Source organism: Apteryx mantelli, chromosome 6, assembly GCF_036417845.1.
Source record: "Apteryx mantelli isolate bAptMan1 chromosome 6, bAptMan1.hap1, whole genome shotgun sequence".
NCBI lineage: Eukaryota > Metazoa > Chordata > Aves > Apterygiformes > Apterygidae > Apteryx > Apteryx mantelli.
The window spans coordinates 13595945-13615615 of NC_089983.1; the positions used below are offsets into that span (position 1 = coordinate 13595945).

The 19671-nt window shown below is 35.6% G+C and overlaps 1 protein-coding gene across 3 annotated transcripts in view; it reads left to right on the forward strand.

Moving 5' to 3' along the window:
• ADAM23 (ADAM metallopeptidase domain 23) overlaps window positions 1–19671 on the forward strand; it is an 83218-nt gene that overhangs the window by 35645 nt on the left and 27902 nt on the right. For all 3 annotated transcript variants that reach the window (XM_067298800.1, XM_067298801.1, XM_067298802.1), the window contains exons 10-18: window positions 2722–2793; window positions 5436–5602; window positions 8711–8795; window positions 9401–9491; window positions 11040–11088; window positions 13220–13319; window positions 16641–16712; window positions 17454–17540; window positions 18095–18175. In XM_067298800.1, the coding sequence (XP_067154901.1) occupies window positions 2722–2793; window positions 5436–5602; window positions 8711–8795; window positions 9401–9491; window positions 11040–11088; window positions 13220–13319; window positions 16641–16712; window positions 17454–17540; window positions 18095–18175 (804 nt within the window). The remainder of the gene's footprint in view (window positions 1–2721; window positions 2794–5435; window positions 5603–8710; window positions 8796–9400; window positions 9492–11039; window positions 11089–13219; window positions 13320–16640; window positions 16713–17453; window positions 17541–18094; window positions 18176–19671) is intronic.

The window sequence follows — 19671 nt, forward strand, 5'->3', positions numbered from 1 at the left end:
TTTTGAAGAGTCAGAAATAGTTGGGATCAGAATAGGATGCAGTATTGTGTACCCATTCCAGGGCTGAATAGACAGGTAACCTTCCTCATTTCTGGTTAATAAATCATAGAAATAGTCTGGGCTAAAAATAACCTGTCCTTCATCTGTGTCACTTCACCAGTGTAGGGGGAATGCTAATGAGTGGGAGGAGTAGGGTGGGAACTTCTTAAACTCTTCTCACTTGTAAAGCCAACTGTTAGGAAACCGTGTTCTAAGGGTGATTCTCGCATGGTAGTTGTATAGAGGGAGCACACAGTAACTGCAGTTAAAGATATTTTGTCATCTTGTCTGAGGTCTGTGGTTCGTGTTCCTTATGAAGAGATGATATTTGTCTGTCTGTGTCGCTGGCCTCTGGTGTTAGGTGCTTAAAGGATGACCACCCTGTTCACTACACTTGTTACGGACACTAATTGTTGTTTCATCTCAAGCTTTGTTTGTTAGAACTCTAGACCACAAGTATTCAACATTATTTGCTTCAGAGCTGTCAGTGACTCGGAAGCAGGTGATGATGCTTTTCAAGGAGTAAAATGGATATACTTAAGGAAGTGTTCACAGTTACAAGTTAAGGGCTACCAATCCAGAGCTTATTAAGAGTACTTTTAAGTTTATCTGCTTACCAGTAGAGGGCAGATTTCTCCTGTAACAAGGTTCTGTGTTGGAAGCGATTATGTTAAACCTCTTTGGATATTGTGTTGTTAAGTGGTTAATATTACACATTTTCACAAAACTTTCATTTCTTGTAACACTAAAGGCACAGTTAAATTTAATTAAGTTTTTGAACGTTTTACAGGCTTATCTTTTTAATTTCTGTTTTAGAAACTGTGCTTAAAGGTATATCAGTACGTTATCAGTATTGGTTTTAGGATATAAATATCTTACTGAAAACCAAGAACTTTTTTTTCAAGCATATTATTTTAGCTTTCCACTTCTGGGAAAGCTTGGGATTGTCTTAAAACAAAAACAAAGCAATCTTTCCCCCTTCCTAATGACCCCCTCCATTATTTTGTACTGGTGTCACGATTCCGTAGGGAACAAAGAGAATCCTGTGATGTGGCTACTATTTTCAGTGTATATTTTAAAGCTCCTACTAGCACTGCTGAAAGCACTTTGTTTTGAGAATAGTTATAGGGGTGGGGTCCCTGCAGACCTATGCAGTAGGATTCTGGGGTATTAAAACCATCTGTGCATATGCAGGTAAGAAAGCATCATGGAATTTAACAGTGAATAACTACATATGTAAAAAACTTATCTTTCTGCATTCAAATGAATGAGCCTCAGCCAGTATTAAAGAGTTTGAACTGTGTGTTATCTGTATGGCATTTCATGTATATAAAACTGGAATACTTGTGCAAAAATAACTGGAATTTAAAGTAATGGAATTTTTTTTAACCTAATAATATATTGGGGATTTCATATCTCTTGAGATCAATTTGAGAAACATAGATTATTTCACTCTATAAGTATAGATGTCTTTCAGTTTTGTTTTAACCTTGGATCCAAGCATAATCATGGAAACCAGGGAGCTTCTGTTTTGTAATGCTGATTTAGGAGGGTAGTTAATCATGTGTCTAACTTCTTTTGGATGAGAGAAGCTCCTCAGTTGCTCAGAGAAGAGTCTGAACCCTCTTCTTTCAAGGCCTCACGTGGAGTGCCATGTTTGAGAGTAAGAATAGCTGACACTTTTGTGGAACTTGATAATGTCGCTCATTAAGTGATGAGATGTGTTGCTTTTAAGCAACAGTTGAAATTAAAGATTTTTTTAGAATGCTTTACCTTTCTATGCAATTTCTATGTAATTTTATGTTCCTTTTCTATGAAACCCTGAAGACTTTATTTTTCTTATTGCAAATCATATTTTGTAATACAGTTTTGGTTTATAATTTTATTTTATTTATTTTTTTTTTAAGTTGTGGGTTCATACTCAGATACCATAGCAGCATCTTTGGCAAATTTGAATTTGAACAGAGAGGACTTTGCAGAGCAGGATGTGGAAAGACATATAACTGTTATATTGACATGCACAGGAATTAGGAAGCAGAACTTGCAGTACAGCTCATCTAAATCTACAAAAATGGAAGAACTTCAACATTAAGAACATAAAAGATATCTAACGTAACTCTTTCAATATTCAAATGCACATTTACTTTCAGCATGCATTTCCTCTTTCTTTTGCCTGTTGGCATAACTGATGCTACTGTTCATAAAAATCTGGTCCTATACCAGAGGCAGGATAGCTTTGCTAAGAGCTGTACACAGGACAAATGATAAAGGGGTCGTCTTCATGTCTTGTAGCCATGATATATAGCTAGCAGAGTTTGGTATTTAAGTCATCAGGTTAAGCATAGCTTTAACGGGTACAGCACCTTCTCAATTTTGAGCTCTGGAGGACTCTGTTTACTTTTAATTTTCTTTTGAACATTTGAACCATGGTTCTAAATAGGAAACTTCTTACGGCTAAGTGTTCCTTTTGGCGGTGTAAAAGACTCTCTAGCAGCCATGGCTTCCTTTATCTCGCAGGGTTTCTTGAACATGAAATATATGCTGTGATCTGGGAAGAGGATTGTTTTGAGTTTTCACTTAGCTTGCCTTAAAATACTAGTTTTCCTTCCTTGTTGTAGAAGTAAGGAATTGGTAGTAAATATTCAAGTTTTCACTGTTTTCTATTTTTTTTTCTCCTTCTAGTTCAAAAAACATCGTTCTTCAAATGCATACACGAACAATTTTGCCAAGTCTGTGGTAAACCTTGTGGATGCTGTAAGTATCACTATGACTTCTGAAAACTGTATCAGTGACTTTATTATTTTAGCAGCCAATTTAGAAAGTTTAATATTAGCAGATATCAGGATAAAAAAAAAAACATATAATGAGCAGCTGTAAGAGTTAGATTTTAAAACTCATTTCCAGTTTCTCTGCAGAAAAATAGCTGGAGGTAAATGTGTAAGAAACCACCAAATTATTCTTGATGTTTTTCTCAAAGCTTGCAACTACTACAGTTTGCTTTTGGCAGAGGGGATTTGGAACTTTGAAGGAGCTTTCTGTATCTCTCACTGCTTGAGGATGAGATAATAGAGTTTAGATTCATGAAACGCTCACAGGTTCATGAAATGCTCATAGTTGCCCTGAGTGGTTGAAGCTGACTGTAGTTCAGAATGGATGCACCCATTTATTGGGAGAAAAACAGAAGGTGTGAATAAAAATTCTCCTTTGTAAATCTGTATTTATAGTTTAAAAACAAAAAGTCTCATTGTAATACATTATAAATGGGTGGCACTGACAGATACCATACTTACCTATGACTAAAATCAGAGTAATTTTACATAGAGCATATAAACTAAAGGTAAGATTTATGGTAAAAATTGACTTTGTCTCATTTTTGGGGCAGCAGCCACACGCGTTTGAAGCCGTTTGTAGTGAAAGCAAGACAGATTCTCTAGCAGTCATGAATACAATGCCTGTCAAAACTGTGACTTGGAGTCCACTTTCCATGCAACATCATTGATACTAATAGAGCTGTGTGATACGATTCAATGCAAAATATTGTCCGTGGTTTGCTTAGTATAGAGGAAGCAGTACAGTATTTGTGCTTAATATCTTGCATATAAAGTACAATGCACATTGAAAATTTAGGTAAATATATTGTACATGAAATACTGGAAATGTTTTGAAATATTTTCCAGTAACAATCTGAAAATGCCTATACTTTGAATAAGAGATACTAGAACAGATGAAGATATAAATAATAGGAATAATTAGTTTGTGCACTTTATATTACATATTTCCAAAGAAATAGTGGCATCTTTATTTTTTCTTTTCCAATCATTGTTTCATGGTATTTTCTCTGCGTTTCAACAACAATTATTTAATCTGTTTTTCCTTTCTTTAACTGTTCTTTCTGTTTTTCCATCTTGCTTTGCTCTGTGTGTGCATGTGCATGTGTGAACAGTTCCACTTCTCTCTTTAAATGCAACATGAAAAATAGCAGGATTTTCTGCCTTGTTATTCCCTTGTGTTCATAGGGAGTGGGCTGTATTTCTTACTGAAATATTATTGGAAAAATGATACAGGCTTTCAGAGACTGCCAGTTTTTCTGATCCCTCTTTCATCCTTCCCTTCCTGTTCACTTCAGTTTTCTTCTCAACAAACACAAGTAAAGGCTTTGTTGAGCCAGCCATGTACAATTTCTGGGTTTTAATTTTATTGATTTTTCACATGGAGTTAACCATTTTCTTGTGTATGTCCTCAGCCTAGCTCCTTCAGAATAAGACATATTAATATTCTTTTTTCCTTAAAAGTTCTTGGACAAAATTGAGCTTGCCTGGTTTCCCTCTCTTGCTCCTATGTTTATTGTCTTCTTTCTAAGCTGAATATTATACCATCAACTTTTTATAAGGATAATGCTGCCTTTGATACAAAAAAGCATGCCAGCAAGTGCTAATTTATTCAGTATATATAGCTATTATAACTGCAAGAGGATATTTGCAATTCACGCTGTGTATCATAAGTATAATTTGGAAAAAAGATAATAAAATTGTATGTTTAATATGGTGACTTGTGGAGATTACCTAGTAAGTTGACGTTTGTATATTTTATGGATTAACCAGCCAGTGGATTAATCATCCAATGTTTTTAGATCATAACTAAATATATTTGATCAGTAAGTGTTCTTTGTGCCCAGTATAATGCAGAACATCTGTTATAGATATATAGAATGTCTCTTGTAGATCTCCAGTTTCTGAATACATTAGTTAATAAAATTCGGCATTTTATGGCCTAAACTTCTAGAGAGCTGCTGTTTTATCTCAGAAGCAAGTATCACGAACAAAATTAAAATGGATATTTTAGAGCTGTTTTGTAATTTTGAGGGCTTAATTGTCATTTACTCATCTACTGTTCCAGTGACATTAAAATTGATATAAATGTTATTACTCTTTATTTCCTTCTCATATTACTTTAGCAGCCTGAAGTGATCATACTGTAAATGAAAATCAAGCTGTACGTGACTTAAGTTTTGGGTATATTGGGGAAAACTGAGAAGGTGTTTAATCTTGACTTAAGAATTGCCTTTGGCTTTTCCTTGTGTTTTGAGATCGCAGTACTTTATACTTTGCTGATTTTTGTACGAGTTTTGTGCAAAACTCAGTGGTGAAATTATTTGACATGAGACTTAGAAAGGGATAGTTCAAAAAAAGAGCAGCAAGTTATTTTGCCCTCTAAAACATAAAATTCGAGATGATCAGAATAGTAACTTTTAGGAAATCCAAGGCATACCAGCTAACTGTTTCCCCATGTTTCCCTCCTGCTTTATCCCTCTTGTCCTTCCGCTTTACTCTTACTGGCTAACTGTGCATGTTTGACCCAGTGTTCTACTCCTGTGCCTGTCCTGTCTCTGCCCTCAGATATACAAGGAACAGCTGAACACCAGGGTGGTTCTTGTTGCTGTGGAAACCTGGACAGAGAGAGATCGTATTAATATTCACCCTGACCCTCTGCAGATGCTTCACGATTTCTCCAAATATCGACAACACTACATCAAACAGCATGCTGATGCTGTCCACCTGCTCTCGTATGTACTATTAACAATGATTTAGATCATTACAGTTATATATACTTCTATGTCTACTGCTTTTGTCTACCTGTCTCTTCCTGTTTACTTTTTTACTTGGTAATCACTACATCAATCGGCATCTGCCTTTCTTAGCAACTTCAATATTTTTTTTTAATGTGTTAGTCTGTTTTAAATGTGTGCAGTATATAGCATGGTCATGTTGATACATGTATAATGAAATTTGAATGTCTTTGCAACTGGGAGACAGTGTTCACATATTCAAAGTGTCTTCTGACAATCTCCTCAGGATACTTAGTTTTGTTAACAAACTCTCTAATGTACTGCTTTCCCGGTAAAAAGCAGGAGAGGGCAGAGCTGACACTATTATGTATCTCCACAAGAGCATTCCAGTTATGCAGCTAGTGTGACATTTGGTAACGGAAGCTCTCCTTCCTTAGAGCAGTAATGATTTTTTTCTGAGCCGCTATGTATGTATGGATGGATGGAAATTCCACTTGCGTCGCTGGGCATAACGTCAAGCCTAAGCAACAGTATTTTTTACTGCACAGCATTGTAAGGATAGAAGAGGAAAACTGTGTTCCCCTGTGCAGCATAAAGATCTTAAGCTTTCTCCCAGCAGCTTGCCCTGTAATGGAGGATGGAATGAAAAATCTCTTCCATTTGGATCTCCTAGCATTAGTTTTCTGCAAAGGAAGGTAAAGTTAGGGGATAAAGAAGCTTCTCCAGCCTCTGCCGTAACTGCACTGCCTTAAAACAGACCACACTGTGCTAATTGCAGAACACAGATGCTAACTGCATTTTTTGTAAGATACACAAGGTGCTGGTGATGTGCAGTTTATTTACTTTTATACATGTATTGTGTCACTTGCTGAATAGATGTTCTGGATCTCTCAGTGTTACATGGTTATGAAGTAAGATTCTTTTGTAACATAAAGTATATTTCTCCTTTTTTAACAAAGAGAAGTGATTGAAGAGCGCTACAGGAATCTTGCCCGAATTTATTCATGTTTGTATAACTGAATTCTCAGATCGTTAAGTGTTATTTTATAAAATAATCTCTGAGAAAAGAATATATTAAATAAAAATCAGTGGAACTGCAGGATGAGGTTCCAAACAAGGCGAAATCACAGCTATCCAGCTGTCTGGAATGAAAGATGAAGGTGTCCTGAATAAAAACAAATCTGGAAAGGATAACAGTTCAATGCTGGGCCTGAACTTACTAGAGGTAACTTGGTGCATCTAATGAGATCCCAGCATATGGCTGCAGGGTGGTAGATTGTCAGTTTTACTCCTTTTGCTGTTTATCATGTTCAAAAATTACAAGAAAATTAATCAAACCCAGGTCTCTTCACAATGTTTTGGAATACTAGTATTCTTCACAATAAAAAAGTAGAAGTAAGATTGTTATGAGCAGCCACTTTTATTAAATGGATCCAGCAAAAACTGAGAATCAGATATAATTGCAATCATATGCTAACCAAATCTGACCAAATAACAACATCTAAAGAATATTTAATTTTACAGATCTCACATTCTGTTTTGGGTTAGTGAGGTATCCTGGGCTGCATTAGGAGGAATGTCACCAGCAGGTCGAGGGAGGTGATCCTTCCTTTCTACTCAGCACTGGTGAGACACATCTGGAGTGCTGTGTCCAGTGCTGGGCTCCCAAGTTCAAGAGAGACATGGACATAGTGGGCTAAGTCCAGCAAAGGGCCGCAAAGATGGTTAAAAGACTGGAGCAGCTCTCATGTGAGGAGAGGATGAGAGAGCCGGGACTGTTCAGTCTGGAGAAGAGAAGGTTCAGGGGGGATTTCATCAGTGTGTATGAATATGATGGGAGGGAGAGTAAAGAGGGTGGAGCCAAACTCTTCTCCATAGTATCCTGTGACAGGACAAGAGTCAATGGGCAGAAACTCAAATAAAAGAAATGCGTTTAAACATGAAAAAAAAATTTTCACTGTGAGGGTGGTCAAACACTGAAACAGGTTGCCCAGAGAGGTTGTGAAGTCTCCATCCTTGGAGATATTCAAAACCTGATGGGACACAGTCCTGGGCAGCCTGCTCTAGCTGACCCTGCTTTTAGCAGGGGGGTTGGACTAGGCAGTCTCCAGAGGTCTCTTCCAACCTCAACCATTCTGTGATTCTGTCTATTTTGAAGCATTAATCTTCAAAAGCATTAGCTTTAAGTATTTAGTATGGTAAGGCTGCAATTCAAAAGTTCTGATGGCTGTCAGGCTGCTTCTGAAAACTAAAAAATATACCTGTCTGGATTATCCTTCCATTTAAAAAAAAGGGGGGACAGGGGGAGACTGATTCTGCTATTACAAGATGATTTCATTTTCAAAGGCTGCCAGGGTCATCTGATAGGTAAGCCCAAGGCTGTGTAGATTTGTTCTAATGATTATGAAATTAAAGTATGTATCATTCATAATTGTTTAAAGACATTTTATAAAATAATTTATATCTTGCAAATTATATTAATTCACACAACTAAATTATTTGGAGCTTAGCTGATTTTTAAAAATAAATGTATTTAAAGGTAATTGTTACATGGTATAACAACTGTTCAAAAACAAAAGCACAACGATTAATGGAAAATGAAGAGAGGAAGGGTAAAAAAAAACAATATTAAATTACTTTCCCCTTAGGTATACTTATCTGTCTTAATTTGGAGTTGAAACAAAAAACTGAATCATTTTGGCTTAAGAACACAATTTCAGAAATGTTCAACACTGATTAGATACGTTTCAGTACAGAATTCCTTCTTGACAGATTATAAATTGGAACATATTCATTGTTATCTCTTTAGCGGAAATATTATAATTGCATTTTCTTAAGAATCTGGTACACTTGTTTTTTCTGCTTGGTTTATTTGTAGATTGAGATTGATACTGACTTTACAACATAAACAGTATTTTTGTTGAAGGTTGTGTCTAATTAACTCCTTTGGCGTCTGTGTTCTGTTTGTAAACATACAATAACTTTTGATGTTAGATGGGGATTAATGTGCATGTAATTTACTGTACCATGTGTGGAAGTTTGATCTTTCAGGAAGCTCTTGGTGTCCAGTGTCAATTTGCTATATTTTCTTTATTTGTTCATAAGGAATGTGACATTTCATTACAAAAGGAGCAGCTTAAGTTACTTTGGAGGGGTTTGTTCTGTGACCAGAGGAGTAGGAGTGAATGAGGTAATTCTTTTCACCACTAAAATGAAATAAAGTAGGAACTGTATATTATAACCTCAGTGTTTATATATTTCAGTGCTCAGGGCTATAAAGATAACTTAAAAGCATCACTAGCATATTGAAAAGTTGACGTTGTCACAGCCAACGTTGTCACTGTAAGAGGATTGATCTTCTGAGGTGTTGATAATATGTAGTTTTCACTATTCTTTTTTTTTTTTTTGACAGTAAAGCTAGAAAAATTTGGTACCTTTGTTTAGATTAATTTTTTTTTCTCAACCCGGTTTTAAATCTATAGTGAAAGTCTGTTGTTATGGCGTGGCTTAATCGTACTATATGAAAACTATCTTACATATATATCAAACACTCTTCTGTGCAAATCAACCAGTGGAGAGGGATTCACTCAGAATAAGAGGGGAAGATTTCTTCCATTAAGTATTTCATTGTTGTTATTTTCTTTATATACACACAGAATTGTGATTGGCTGGACAAAATTACTTTGAAGTAGTGAATACGTTGTAAGCCAAAATGAGCTGGTGTAGTATTCATTATGATAACTTACTTTCCTCCCCCCCCCCCCCTTTTTAAATTGCTCTCCTCTTGAAATGCAGTATGGCCTCCCTTTGGCCATGGCACAGGAATTGGCACAAAGTCTTGCTCAGAACCTTGGAATACAGTGGGAGCCAGCAGCCAGGAAACCGAGTATGTACATGGACATGGAGTCTTTTGTCCTCCTTTTTGGCTAAATATAGAGACTGTTCCTTTGTAATATTTTGAAATAGATACTAAACTAGCTGCAAATGTAGAATAAGAAATGCTACTTTTGGATATATAAAAAAAAAAGTAATAGAATTTGAGTTTAACCAAGGTAAGACCCACCAGTTTAGGACTCATTTTGCAATGACTCTGATGTTCTGAGTCAGGAGGTTAGATTTATAAATGACATAGGTATAATGCAGAAACATCATTAATTTAACTCAGAATTCATTATCTATCATAACAGAATCTATAATGTAGAACTATCACTGACTTCTTTTTTTTAATTAAAAAAACCCCCCTAATTTATAATTGAAGAAACAGCAAGAAGCTGTAACCTAGAGGGTGACATTAGCTCAACTTGTATCTTGCTGCTTCAGAAAACCAGGCTGATGTAGCCTTAACGCAGGGTGTAGGTACAAAACTGCTTCAAAAGCCCTTTTTCAGACTAAACAAAATCGGTGGGTTTTTTTCCATTCATATCTTGTAAGCAGATTTGCCACTTTGTCCTTTTGCTTCTTCAGTAAAAATGTCAATGGTAATACTGACTTTATTGGACTCGCTTAAGAGATCTGTTAATTAGAAAGTAGTGTGGAAAGGCTTAAGAAATACTGTTTTATAAAGCATCGCTTCTGGACAGTATAAACTTGGAAATTGTTGAAGTATTTTCTGTGTCACTGATTTCTGATTATGGGTAAAACAGAGTTCATATAATTTGGAAATCACTTTTTTTTTTCTTTTAACTGTAAGTGGGGGTTGTTAAAAATGCTACATTAGTTTCCTTATTTGGATGCCTTTTATAGAGAAAGATTACTGAATGACCTAGGTAGAGAAATAATCATATAAATAATTTGTGAATGCTTGTTATTGTGAAACAGTATGGATTTGCTGTAGTAACCAGGATACAGAATCTTTGTTTAAGATATTCCTTGTTTTAGTAAATGATTTTTATGAATAGCTTATAACTGTTGTTTTACTGACCATAAGATATTGCTCATTTGTTTTTATTTTATGAATTCTGTCACTGTTGACTTGCATGCTGTAGCTGTAAGTAAACTGTAAATTCACTTTCACTCAACTGCTTTTTTAATGCCTGTTTGATTGGCTGATTTACATATTACTACTAAGAATCTAATGCCATGGGGGAAAAAAGTGGCCTATTCAGTAATAAATCTCCTTCAGGGTGTTCTGTGCTCATTTTAGGGAAGAAGGTGTGTCACAGAGGAAATACGAACATTTTAAATCTATCTTTAGCCTTCTGTACTGCCTGAAACTTGAGTCAAAACATGCAAGGACCACATTTATTGCAAGTGTATTAGCATCCCTTCAAGTGGGCTCTGTTCATTTTTAGGGCTAGATTCTGTACAGGCAAGCAACCATATAACCTGTGTATAATTAGTTAAGGTCCATTTTTATAGCAATTACTTTATACTTATTGTAAGCGTTTTTATAACTGCTTTCCTTTTCTATTGTATTTTGGTCTTGTCTGAGAAGAGTGTGACTGCACTGAATCCTGGGGTGGTTGCATCATGGAGGAAACAGGGTATGTAATAATTATCAGTAATTTGAGGGCTCTGAAATGAGTTCATAATTTACATTATGATATAAGTATTTACGTATTGGATTTTATCCATGTGTTTTAGTACTAATAAATGAAAAACTAAAGGCAATTGGAACAACCCAAATGTATAGGTCATTGATTTCAGCAATTCACCCCCTCTGCTATTCCCATTTTAGTAAGATATTCACACAGAGCTTACAATTTTGATGTTCAATGCAGTGTTATCACTAATGCTATGAATGTTTACAATGATTCAAAAGTAAAGAAAATACATTTTCATAAGATAAATCTAGTTATACTTTTTATATGCAGCTGAAAAGTATTATAATACAGTTTTGGTAAGTGATATTTCCATTTCCCTCCCAAATTTGAATTAAATTTTTTTCCAGTGACCTCAAAGTTCAAATTTTGAGTGGGCATCGACATCAGATCTACTTCTGTTCCAGTGAATAGAAGTAGAAAGCTGAATTCTTTCCTGATTTCAGCAAGTGCTCTCAGTCTTTGGCTAAATGGTCAGTGAATTCTGAGGGTAAAGCATATCTTTATGGGAGCAGATGTGGTTTCCTTGCCCTCTACCCACATATGCTGCCAAAGATTCTTTTCTCCACTGTAAGCAACTGGTTAGAAAAGGATAGCTTCTGAAACATAGGTTTTTGAGTCTTTAATTGAGTCTTTTCCTGTGAGAACTCGTGGTCACTGTGAAAGCTCCCTCATTTGCGCAAAAGTCCTCGCAAGAATTAATTGTAAATAAGACAGAAGGAGCTTACTCTCTTCATATGAGATACTTGGAAATTGGTCACTTCAGTAGAATTATTGTGTGGCTTAATCGATCCTTTCCCATATCCTTTCCCATAGACTTGTAATTGCCAGCAGCCACCTCATGAACGCAATACTTTTTTTTTTTTTTTTTTTAATATCCAGGAAGTGGATTTTGTAGTTGTAATAGAATAATTCTATGGGAAAAATGTCAGCTCAGCAGCAGTCAAACAAATCAAATGTTAGGAGCTGTTGGGAAGGGAATAGAGAACAAAATGGAGAACATTATTATGGCACTGATTGCCCCCATCTTTAATAGCATGAGCTGTTCTGATTCCCAAATCTTAAAACAAGCTTAATAAAATTGGAAAACCTACATAAAAAGTCAAAAAGGTTCCTCAAAGGCATTGGACAGTTTCTATGTGAGAAATGACTAATAAAACAAGGTTTCATCAGGCTGGGAAAGAGATGAGTAAGAGGGAATATGAGAGAAGTCCGTAACATCACGAACGGCATAGGAAATGATCACTGTCTCTTCCAGTGTAAGAACTAGGGAAACATGAAATGAAACTAGCAAATAGGTGGCAGAACATAGATGATGAAATTGTTCTTCTACCAATCTTTAACTAAGCTGTGAAACTCCTTGCTATGGCATCTTGTAGATATTTAAGGAGACTGGACAAACTCATGGAAGAAAAATACAATGAAGATTATTAAATAAGGCAGAACAAGGCTTCCAGAGAAAGTCCTTGAGCTGAAAATTGTTGAAAGTGGGAAGAATATTCTGCAAGTAGTAATGCAGTGCTCTGTTCTCTGCTTTTCCCTGGCTGTATTTTCTGAGCCATAGTCAGAGATGGAATATGGGCAAAGTGTATTTGTAGTCTGACACTGTACAGCTGTTTTTTTGATTACAAATACTTTTAGATTAAAAATTAACCCTATTAACAGATGACTTGAACAGTTTTGAAACCCTGGCATGCAATCAGGGATCTGGAATGTAATCCATCATTTAAACTGAAGCTGCAGCAAAGGTAAACCCAATAAAACATTGGATTATACAGTCAAGAAGGTGCATAGCAACTGTTATGATAATGTAGTTTCACATATATTGGGAAGATTAGAAGACTACATTTTCACTACATCATAGATCCGTACAACAAAAAATGCAAAATCTTTTAAAACTTTTTTGTTTGCTTTTATTTTTGAGATATAAGACTGAACTGACATACTGTTGCGCATAGTGGTTGTAAGAAACTGGGATTTACAGTATTAGAAAAGTGTTGTGACCCCTTCCTCCCCCTTCTAGTAATTGTTGGTGTTTCAAGGCATTTACTCAGTTGATTCTTTGCCATTTTAGGGTATACCATTCCAGGAAGTTCTCCAAGTGCAGCATTGCAGAATACAAAGAATTTTTGCTTCGTGGGGGAGGTGCTTGTCTTTTCAACAGGCCAACAAAGGTAATAAATGTGTTGGCAGTGACGTCCTCTGCTTCCATTATAATGAAAATGAAATCATTTCACTAACTCCTGTCTGATTTATTCAAACGTCTGTGTGGGAATTATAGATTTTCTTGAGGTTATTTGTAATTAGCTGAATGTTCTTTCCCAGGCAGAGTAATAACATTTTAAAGTAATTTTAAGGGGAGTCATGTGACTTGCATTCCATCAATTCTTTAGGCTCAAATAATGACAAATCTTGCAGTTTGATTCACACAGCTAGACACAGCCCCATTCAGCATGAATACACTACTTATTAAGCTGGAAGTAGCACAAAATAAATCCGGAGGTGAGGTCATAGCGAATGCTCCATGTCCACTCAGTTCTCGGACTTTGTGCATGAGGGTGTTGAGAAGAATGCCAATTACCATTAGAAATCAATAACTTACTTCATATAAACTTTAACAGCCTGTGGTTATTATCCAACTTAACTTCATTTAATTTCAAGTCTACAGCTAATAAGCTTTGTAATTTATAACTGTTTCCTTGTACCATCCATTGTGTTTTTTTCCTTTAAAACCTGTAAGTTTTATAACTCACAACTTTTTCTAACTAAGGCAGTAGTAGCGTGGCATCCGTTTAAAGCTGATTACTGTAAAAATATTCCATGTGGCTCTTTTTGCAATGTAAGATCAATCCAAGGTGTTAATATTCTATCTAATGATGATACCAGACTTGATGTCCTTGTAGAATTTAATGCCATGAGACTGTTAAGTTGTTCTGTTTACTGTGCTGTATCCTTTGGGAGATCACCACCTTACAAAACTGGCTAAAAAATTTTGCTTGTTACTGTGCTTTTTCCCAGGGTAGGTTGTTAGCAATCTCGGCTTGTATATGTAACTGCAAAAGAGAATAAGTAGCGAGACAGAAAAACAGTTTGATTTTGTGTCATTAAAATAGGGTGGTGGTTATTTAGCAAGGTAAAGTGAACGAGTTGCCAAATTGACTGCACACAGAATAAAAATCTGGTTTACTTCAGTGAAAATGTTCCCAGGAGAATGGTTGAATTACCTCTATATGTCTGTTATTTGTGTTAGTTTCACAACTTTGAAGTTCAAGGACTATTTATCCCTTTTGAAAATAAAAATACATGTTTTTGAATCCTGTTATTTGGAGGCCGGGAGGTAAGGTGCAAAATAGTGTATTTAGCCGTTAGGTAAACAAAATGTAGTTGTGTTATGCAGTCATCTTAATCCTATTTTTAATTATAACCTTTTAATTAGACTTTGACAGGTATGAATGTTTAGAGGTTCCTGATTACTATCTGATAATGCTATAGGAATTTCTGTGTTTTTTGTTCCGGGGGTTTGGAGGTTTTCCCCCTTCCAACTCTCTGGTTGACCTCCTTCTGTTGTCTTGTCAGCTACAGGTCAAATAATCAAGTCTGCTTGATGGAGAAGTGAATTTCAGGCTCAGAATAAGAGATCTTGCTGTTTCCACTGAAGTATAGCAGTAACAATGGCTTAGAGAGGAAAAAATGAAATTACAGTTTTTTCGAATCATGTTGACATTGCTAGTGAAGAAGAGTACATATGGGTGTTGCCTCACTGTAGTTTTGCCTCTGGCACCCCAAACTGTAGGTACTATTGATTACGTATGCAGTTTTTGTGACAAGAGGAAAATATTTTCTTTATTTGTGATTAGGTACTATTGTTTCTCATTTTTTCAAAAGTACCTAAGAAGAATTCCCTCCAAGTTTATAAGTTGTATATATTGTCTTTTTAAATATTACATTTCATATCTTGGTGATTTTCAATAGTTATACTGCGATTAAGCCCTTACAGAAAGAACATCATGTTTACTCGCATGTTTCACGTGCATCGAGCTGTATATTTATCTGATCTCATCTTTACTTGAACTTTCAACCATATTCAAGTGATGACTGTGTTTCTGTAGCTAGTAACCCAGTTGACCTGGACTTCATTCTTTCAGGGTTTTAGTACAGAACTATTACCAAAAACAGACAAGGATTTTGCAAAATTATTTCTGTGATAGGTCTGAAAAATCATCCTTAATTTTCTTTTAAACAAAATTATGTTATGTGAGACTAGTGTGGAATCTGAAGAAGCTTATGAAATAGCTCACTGCATGTGAAAAAAAGAAATTTAATTCCATATAGATTCCATTATAGATTTTCTCTATAAAAAATGACAGAGAAATGATGAGAGCAAGAAGAGTTTTAAAAGTGACCTTGCATGAATTAAGCTCTTCTCTGACTATTTTCAATTTGTAGAGCTTAGCAGTCGCAGAAAGTATCAGATTGTTACTAACAGTAGGTGTCCCAAGAATTAGAACAGAGCAAGCGGAGAGGTGAAAAATGGAAATTTGAATGACAAAACTGTAAATAGGAAGAAACTAGTTGAACATTGTAATTGGCAAATGAGTAATGAAATGTAATTAAAATTGTTAAAAACTACTATGATGGTTCCGTGCATAATGTAATAACTGTCCCATAGAACAGCAGAACCTAAGAAAATGCATACAACCTTAAGATCTTTAGCCCAATGCTAGGGCCTGACAAGAGTTTTGATTTTATTAAATATATATATGCTTGGATTAGCACTCAGGTTTTCTTTCTTGCCTCCATCAGAGGAGGAAGTCTCACTTGTGAAGTAAGAAGAACTTGTGAAGAGCTAATTTCCTGAATATTAATGAGGGAATATATTTTTTCCCATTTAACTTTCATCCTGAACTGTAAAACTTATCTCAATTGTATATCTCTGGCCCTAGAAATAACTGTGCAGCAGTATTTATATATGGTTGTGTTACCCTCTTTAACTTAAGGATAAGACACACAGAACTTCCTGTTGGTAATGTTTCTTACTGTTAATTATTTTCATGTGCAAATATGTCACACTAGAATAGGCAGTAGCTAATTGCATGAGCAAGTATAGGTGCCTGTGTAGATCCCAGAGATCTTATTACCAACTGGTTTCTTAAAAGGAATTGTTAAAGAAATGGGAGTGTGTAGAATTGAAACCAAGTTCAAATGTTATCCCCTAGAGTATTACTTTCTTAATTCTGGGTATATCATTTTCTGAGATCAATATTTTCCCAAAGATGGTTGGGAATCATGGTTTAGCTGAGCATCTTTTATGTCTGCACAGTTTTAACTAGTTGCACTTGAAAACCATGCTAAATTCTCTATCACAGCAGCAAGGGACATATTCTCTGTGGGAGGGTGACTCAGTAGCATTGCAGAGATGGGCTGTGTGTGGAAAAAAAAAGTCAATTCATACTGTTTTTATTCTTATTTTGGTGGTGGGGTTCTTTTGCTTTCAGCTGTTTGAAACTACTGAGTGTGGAAATGGGTATGTAGAAGCAGGAGAAGAATGTGATTGCGGTTTCCGAATGGCAAGTAAAGAGTTCTTATGTATTATTCCACAAGTCTCTCTCACAAAATATAATAAATTATATGGTAGGTAAGGGAGGGGGGAAGGTTATCGAAATAAACTTTTTTGCCTTTGTTATGGAGCAGCTTGATTAGAGGACTGTGTTAAAATATTTTTTACAGTGAAAATGAGTGCAAAGACAGAGCGTATCCTCAGAATAGTCTTCCTTTCATACTGATGAAAAGATGTAGCTGTTCCCAGCATTTTTTGAATCACACTGTAGAAGTGGTTACCCCTTTCCTAAACTGTGCGTTGGAGATATGTGCCTGTGTTCAGACAGAGAACCTGTTGTTTTCTTCTTTTTTTGTAGAAATATTCCAAGAAATTTTCTGCAAAATCTGCCCCTCAGGCTTGAATCTTTGTTTGACTATTTAAATATAATCACATATATAATTAGTTTTCATAATCTTTCTTCTGCATTTAATGCAATTTGACTAAGACACGTGCAGTGGACAGGCTACTCCAGCCCTATATGAGGCTTCAGAAGATGTGAATATTGTTTGATTGTTGCTATAGCATGTATCACTGTTTTCCCTTTAGATTAATATTTGAGCAGTGCAAAGGATTCTTCCAGCTGATGATTTCTAGTCCTCAGTGCTGAACTGACTCTTTTGTCTGCTGATACATGATAGTTCTTGGAAAGATTGGGAAGGACAAATTGTTTAAAATGGAGAACTAATAGATCCCTTAATATTTTCTTCAGGAATGCTATGCAGACTGTTGTAAGAAGTGCTCCCTTTCTAATGGAGCTCACTGTAGTGATGGACCCTGCTGTAATACATCATGTCTTGTGAGTGTTGTTGGAATGTATCTGTTGTTTCTTTTCAGTTGTCCGTAGAAGTCATGTATAGCCCATTATAGGTAGTGTGTTTTATGTAGAATGAAGAGGAATAGATTAAATAAACTGAGACTGTGTTATTCCAAATGATAATGTGATTACTACCTGGAATATAAAGAGAATAATAGATTGGATTAGGTATGTATTCGTGTAGAAAATGGCTCTTGTATTTGTGTCATTGTTCATAAAGAATGTTATACTGTAGTTCTGTTTTCAAGTGTACCAGTTTTTCTAAATATTGGAGATGAAAAAAAATTCCATTAAATTTTCAAAGTATTATATACTTCAATTTTAGCCTTTAAAAGACTATGAAACTGAAATCTTGCTAAACACTTTGAAATAACTATTGAGATTGTTTTGTTCTGTTGTTAGCCAAGCAAAAAAGACAAATATATGTGAAAACAGTATTTACAGAGTATTAACGTGAGGAGTCATTCCAAACAGGAACCTTGAATTTTGTTTTCACATAATCTTCATCCTCCTGAACTGTATTATTCATTTTCTAGTTTTTCCCACGAGGCTATGACTGTCGATATGCAGTGAATGAATGTGATATTGCAGAGTTCTGCTCCGGAGATTCTGGCCAGGTATGTACGCAGAGGCTTTCTCTGTTTATACTAGCGAAGTTTGTTAGTACTCATTTTATGTCAAGTTAAGAAAAAAATCCAGACTAACAAACTGCGCACTCATATACCTGCCAATAACTATGGAGATTTATTTTTTTCATCCTAAAGGAATTTTTTGAACATACAAATAAACTGTCATAAGCTGGAAAAAAATTATCTAAGTGGACTCAAAATATGACTTAAATTATTTTGCTTGGTTTTTAAAGCTCTTGTGGTTCTTTACATGTATCCATATAGTATTTGTGTTAGATGTCCTCATGTACTCTGTGTGGTCCATAGCATAAATACGAAAAGTATGCTGCAAACATGAATGGGTTCAAATGTAGTAACAATAATTGTATGAATTAAAATAGTTTATAAGTGGCGAAATTGTAGGCAATTATAACTAGGAGTGAAGTGTTATGTTTTTGAGAATGCAGATTTATAATAATTTTTAGAGTTTTGAATCTTAAGCATTTCTCATGCAAAAACATTTGGCTAATACTTGAAAGTATAGGTAACAAAGAGCAGCAAAAAAGGCTATTGTAACTTGAGTTCTTTTAGATAGTCATCGTTTGGTTCATCTACCATTTTCACAGAAACTTTGACTCTTTAGGTAATATATGCTCCCTTTCAGTATTGAGCATTTAGCTTCAAAATTGTATAAGAACTTCATAACTGCTACAGTCATCCTAATCCTGCTACTGCATCAGGTTCTTAGCTTTGAAAAAAAAAAAGATTCAGGCTAGATCATGTGGCGCTCTCTCTAGGCATTTATTGTAATTACAGATTAAAATAAATTAACAGTAATCTCTTTTTCAATTATCATTGAGACATCCACACTTACAGATATGTAGCTATTGGTGAGATTTTATTGTAAATCTGTCACAAAGGGAGGGAGAAGGGGTTTCTTAAGCTAGAGAAATTATACTCGCTGTTGGCTAATATGGTAGATTGCAGCAGCAGCCCCTTTCAAAATCGTAACCAGTCCCTTTCTGATGAAGAACAGCTTTGGGAACCAGTCTGTTCCTACCTTTAGTAATCTGGGGCTTCCGGAGCTAATGTCTTGTTCATACTGAAAAACCTTCCGTGCCAAGAGAATGCAACAGTTACCGTGATCGTAAAAGCCCCGGCTCTGGCAGCTGGCAGCAACAGAGCGGTAGGCTGCAACTAACCGCTTGCATGCTCTCTCGATGGACCTGGAAGGATGCAGCGGTAGTGCTGCGCAGGAGAGCAAGTGTGGTCCCAGCACTAGTTACCGAATACTCTGTTACTTAGCACATTTGTGCTGCCCTGTATCTTGCCTCACCTCCTTACCTTCCATTAAGAATATGCAGTAAAGTTAGAATAAAACCTTGTTTTTCATGGCTCACGTCTTAGGTAGGATCACATTTAGGAAAGGATATTTGTTTTTTCCATCTGTATTAACTGCTGCAAAGATTCCTGCAGTAATTATAAATTTCAGGGCCTTTAGTTGT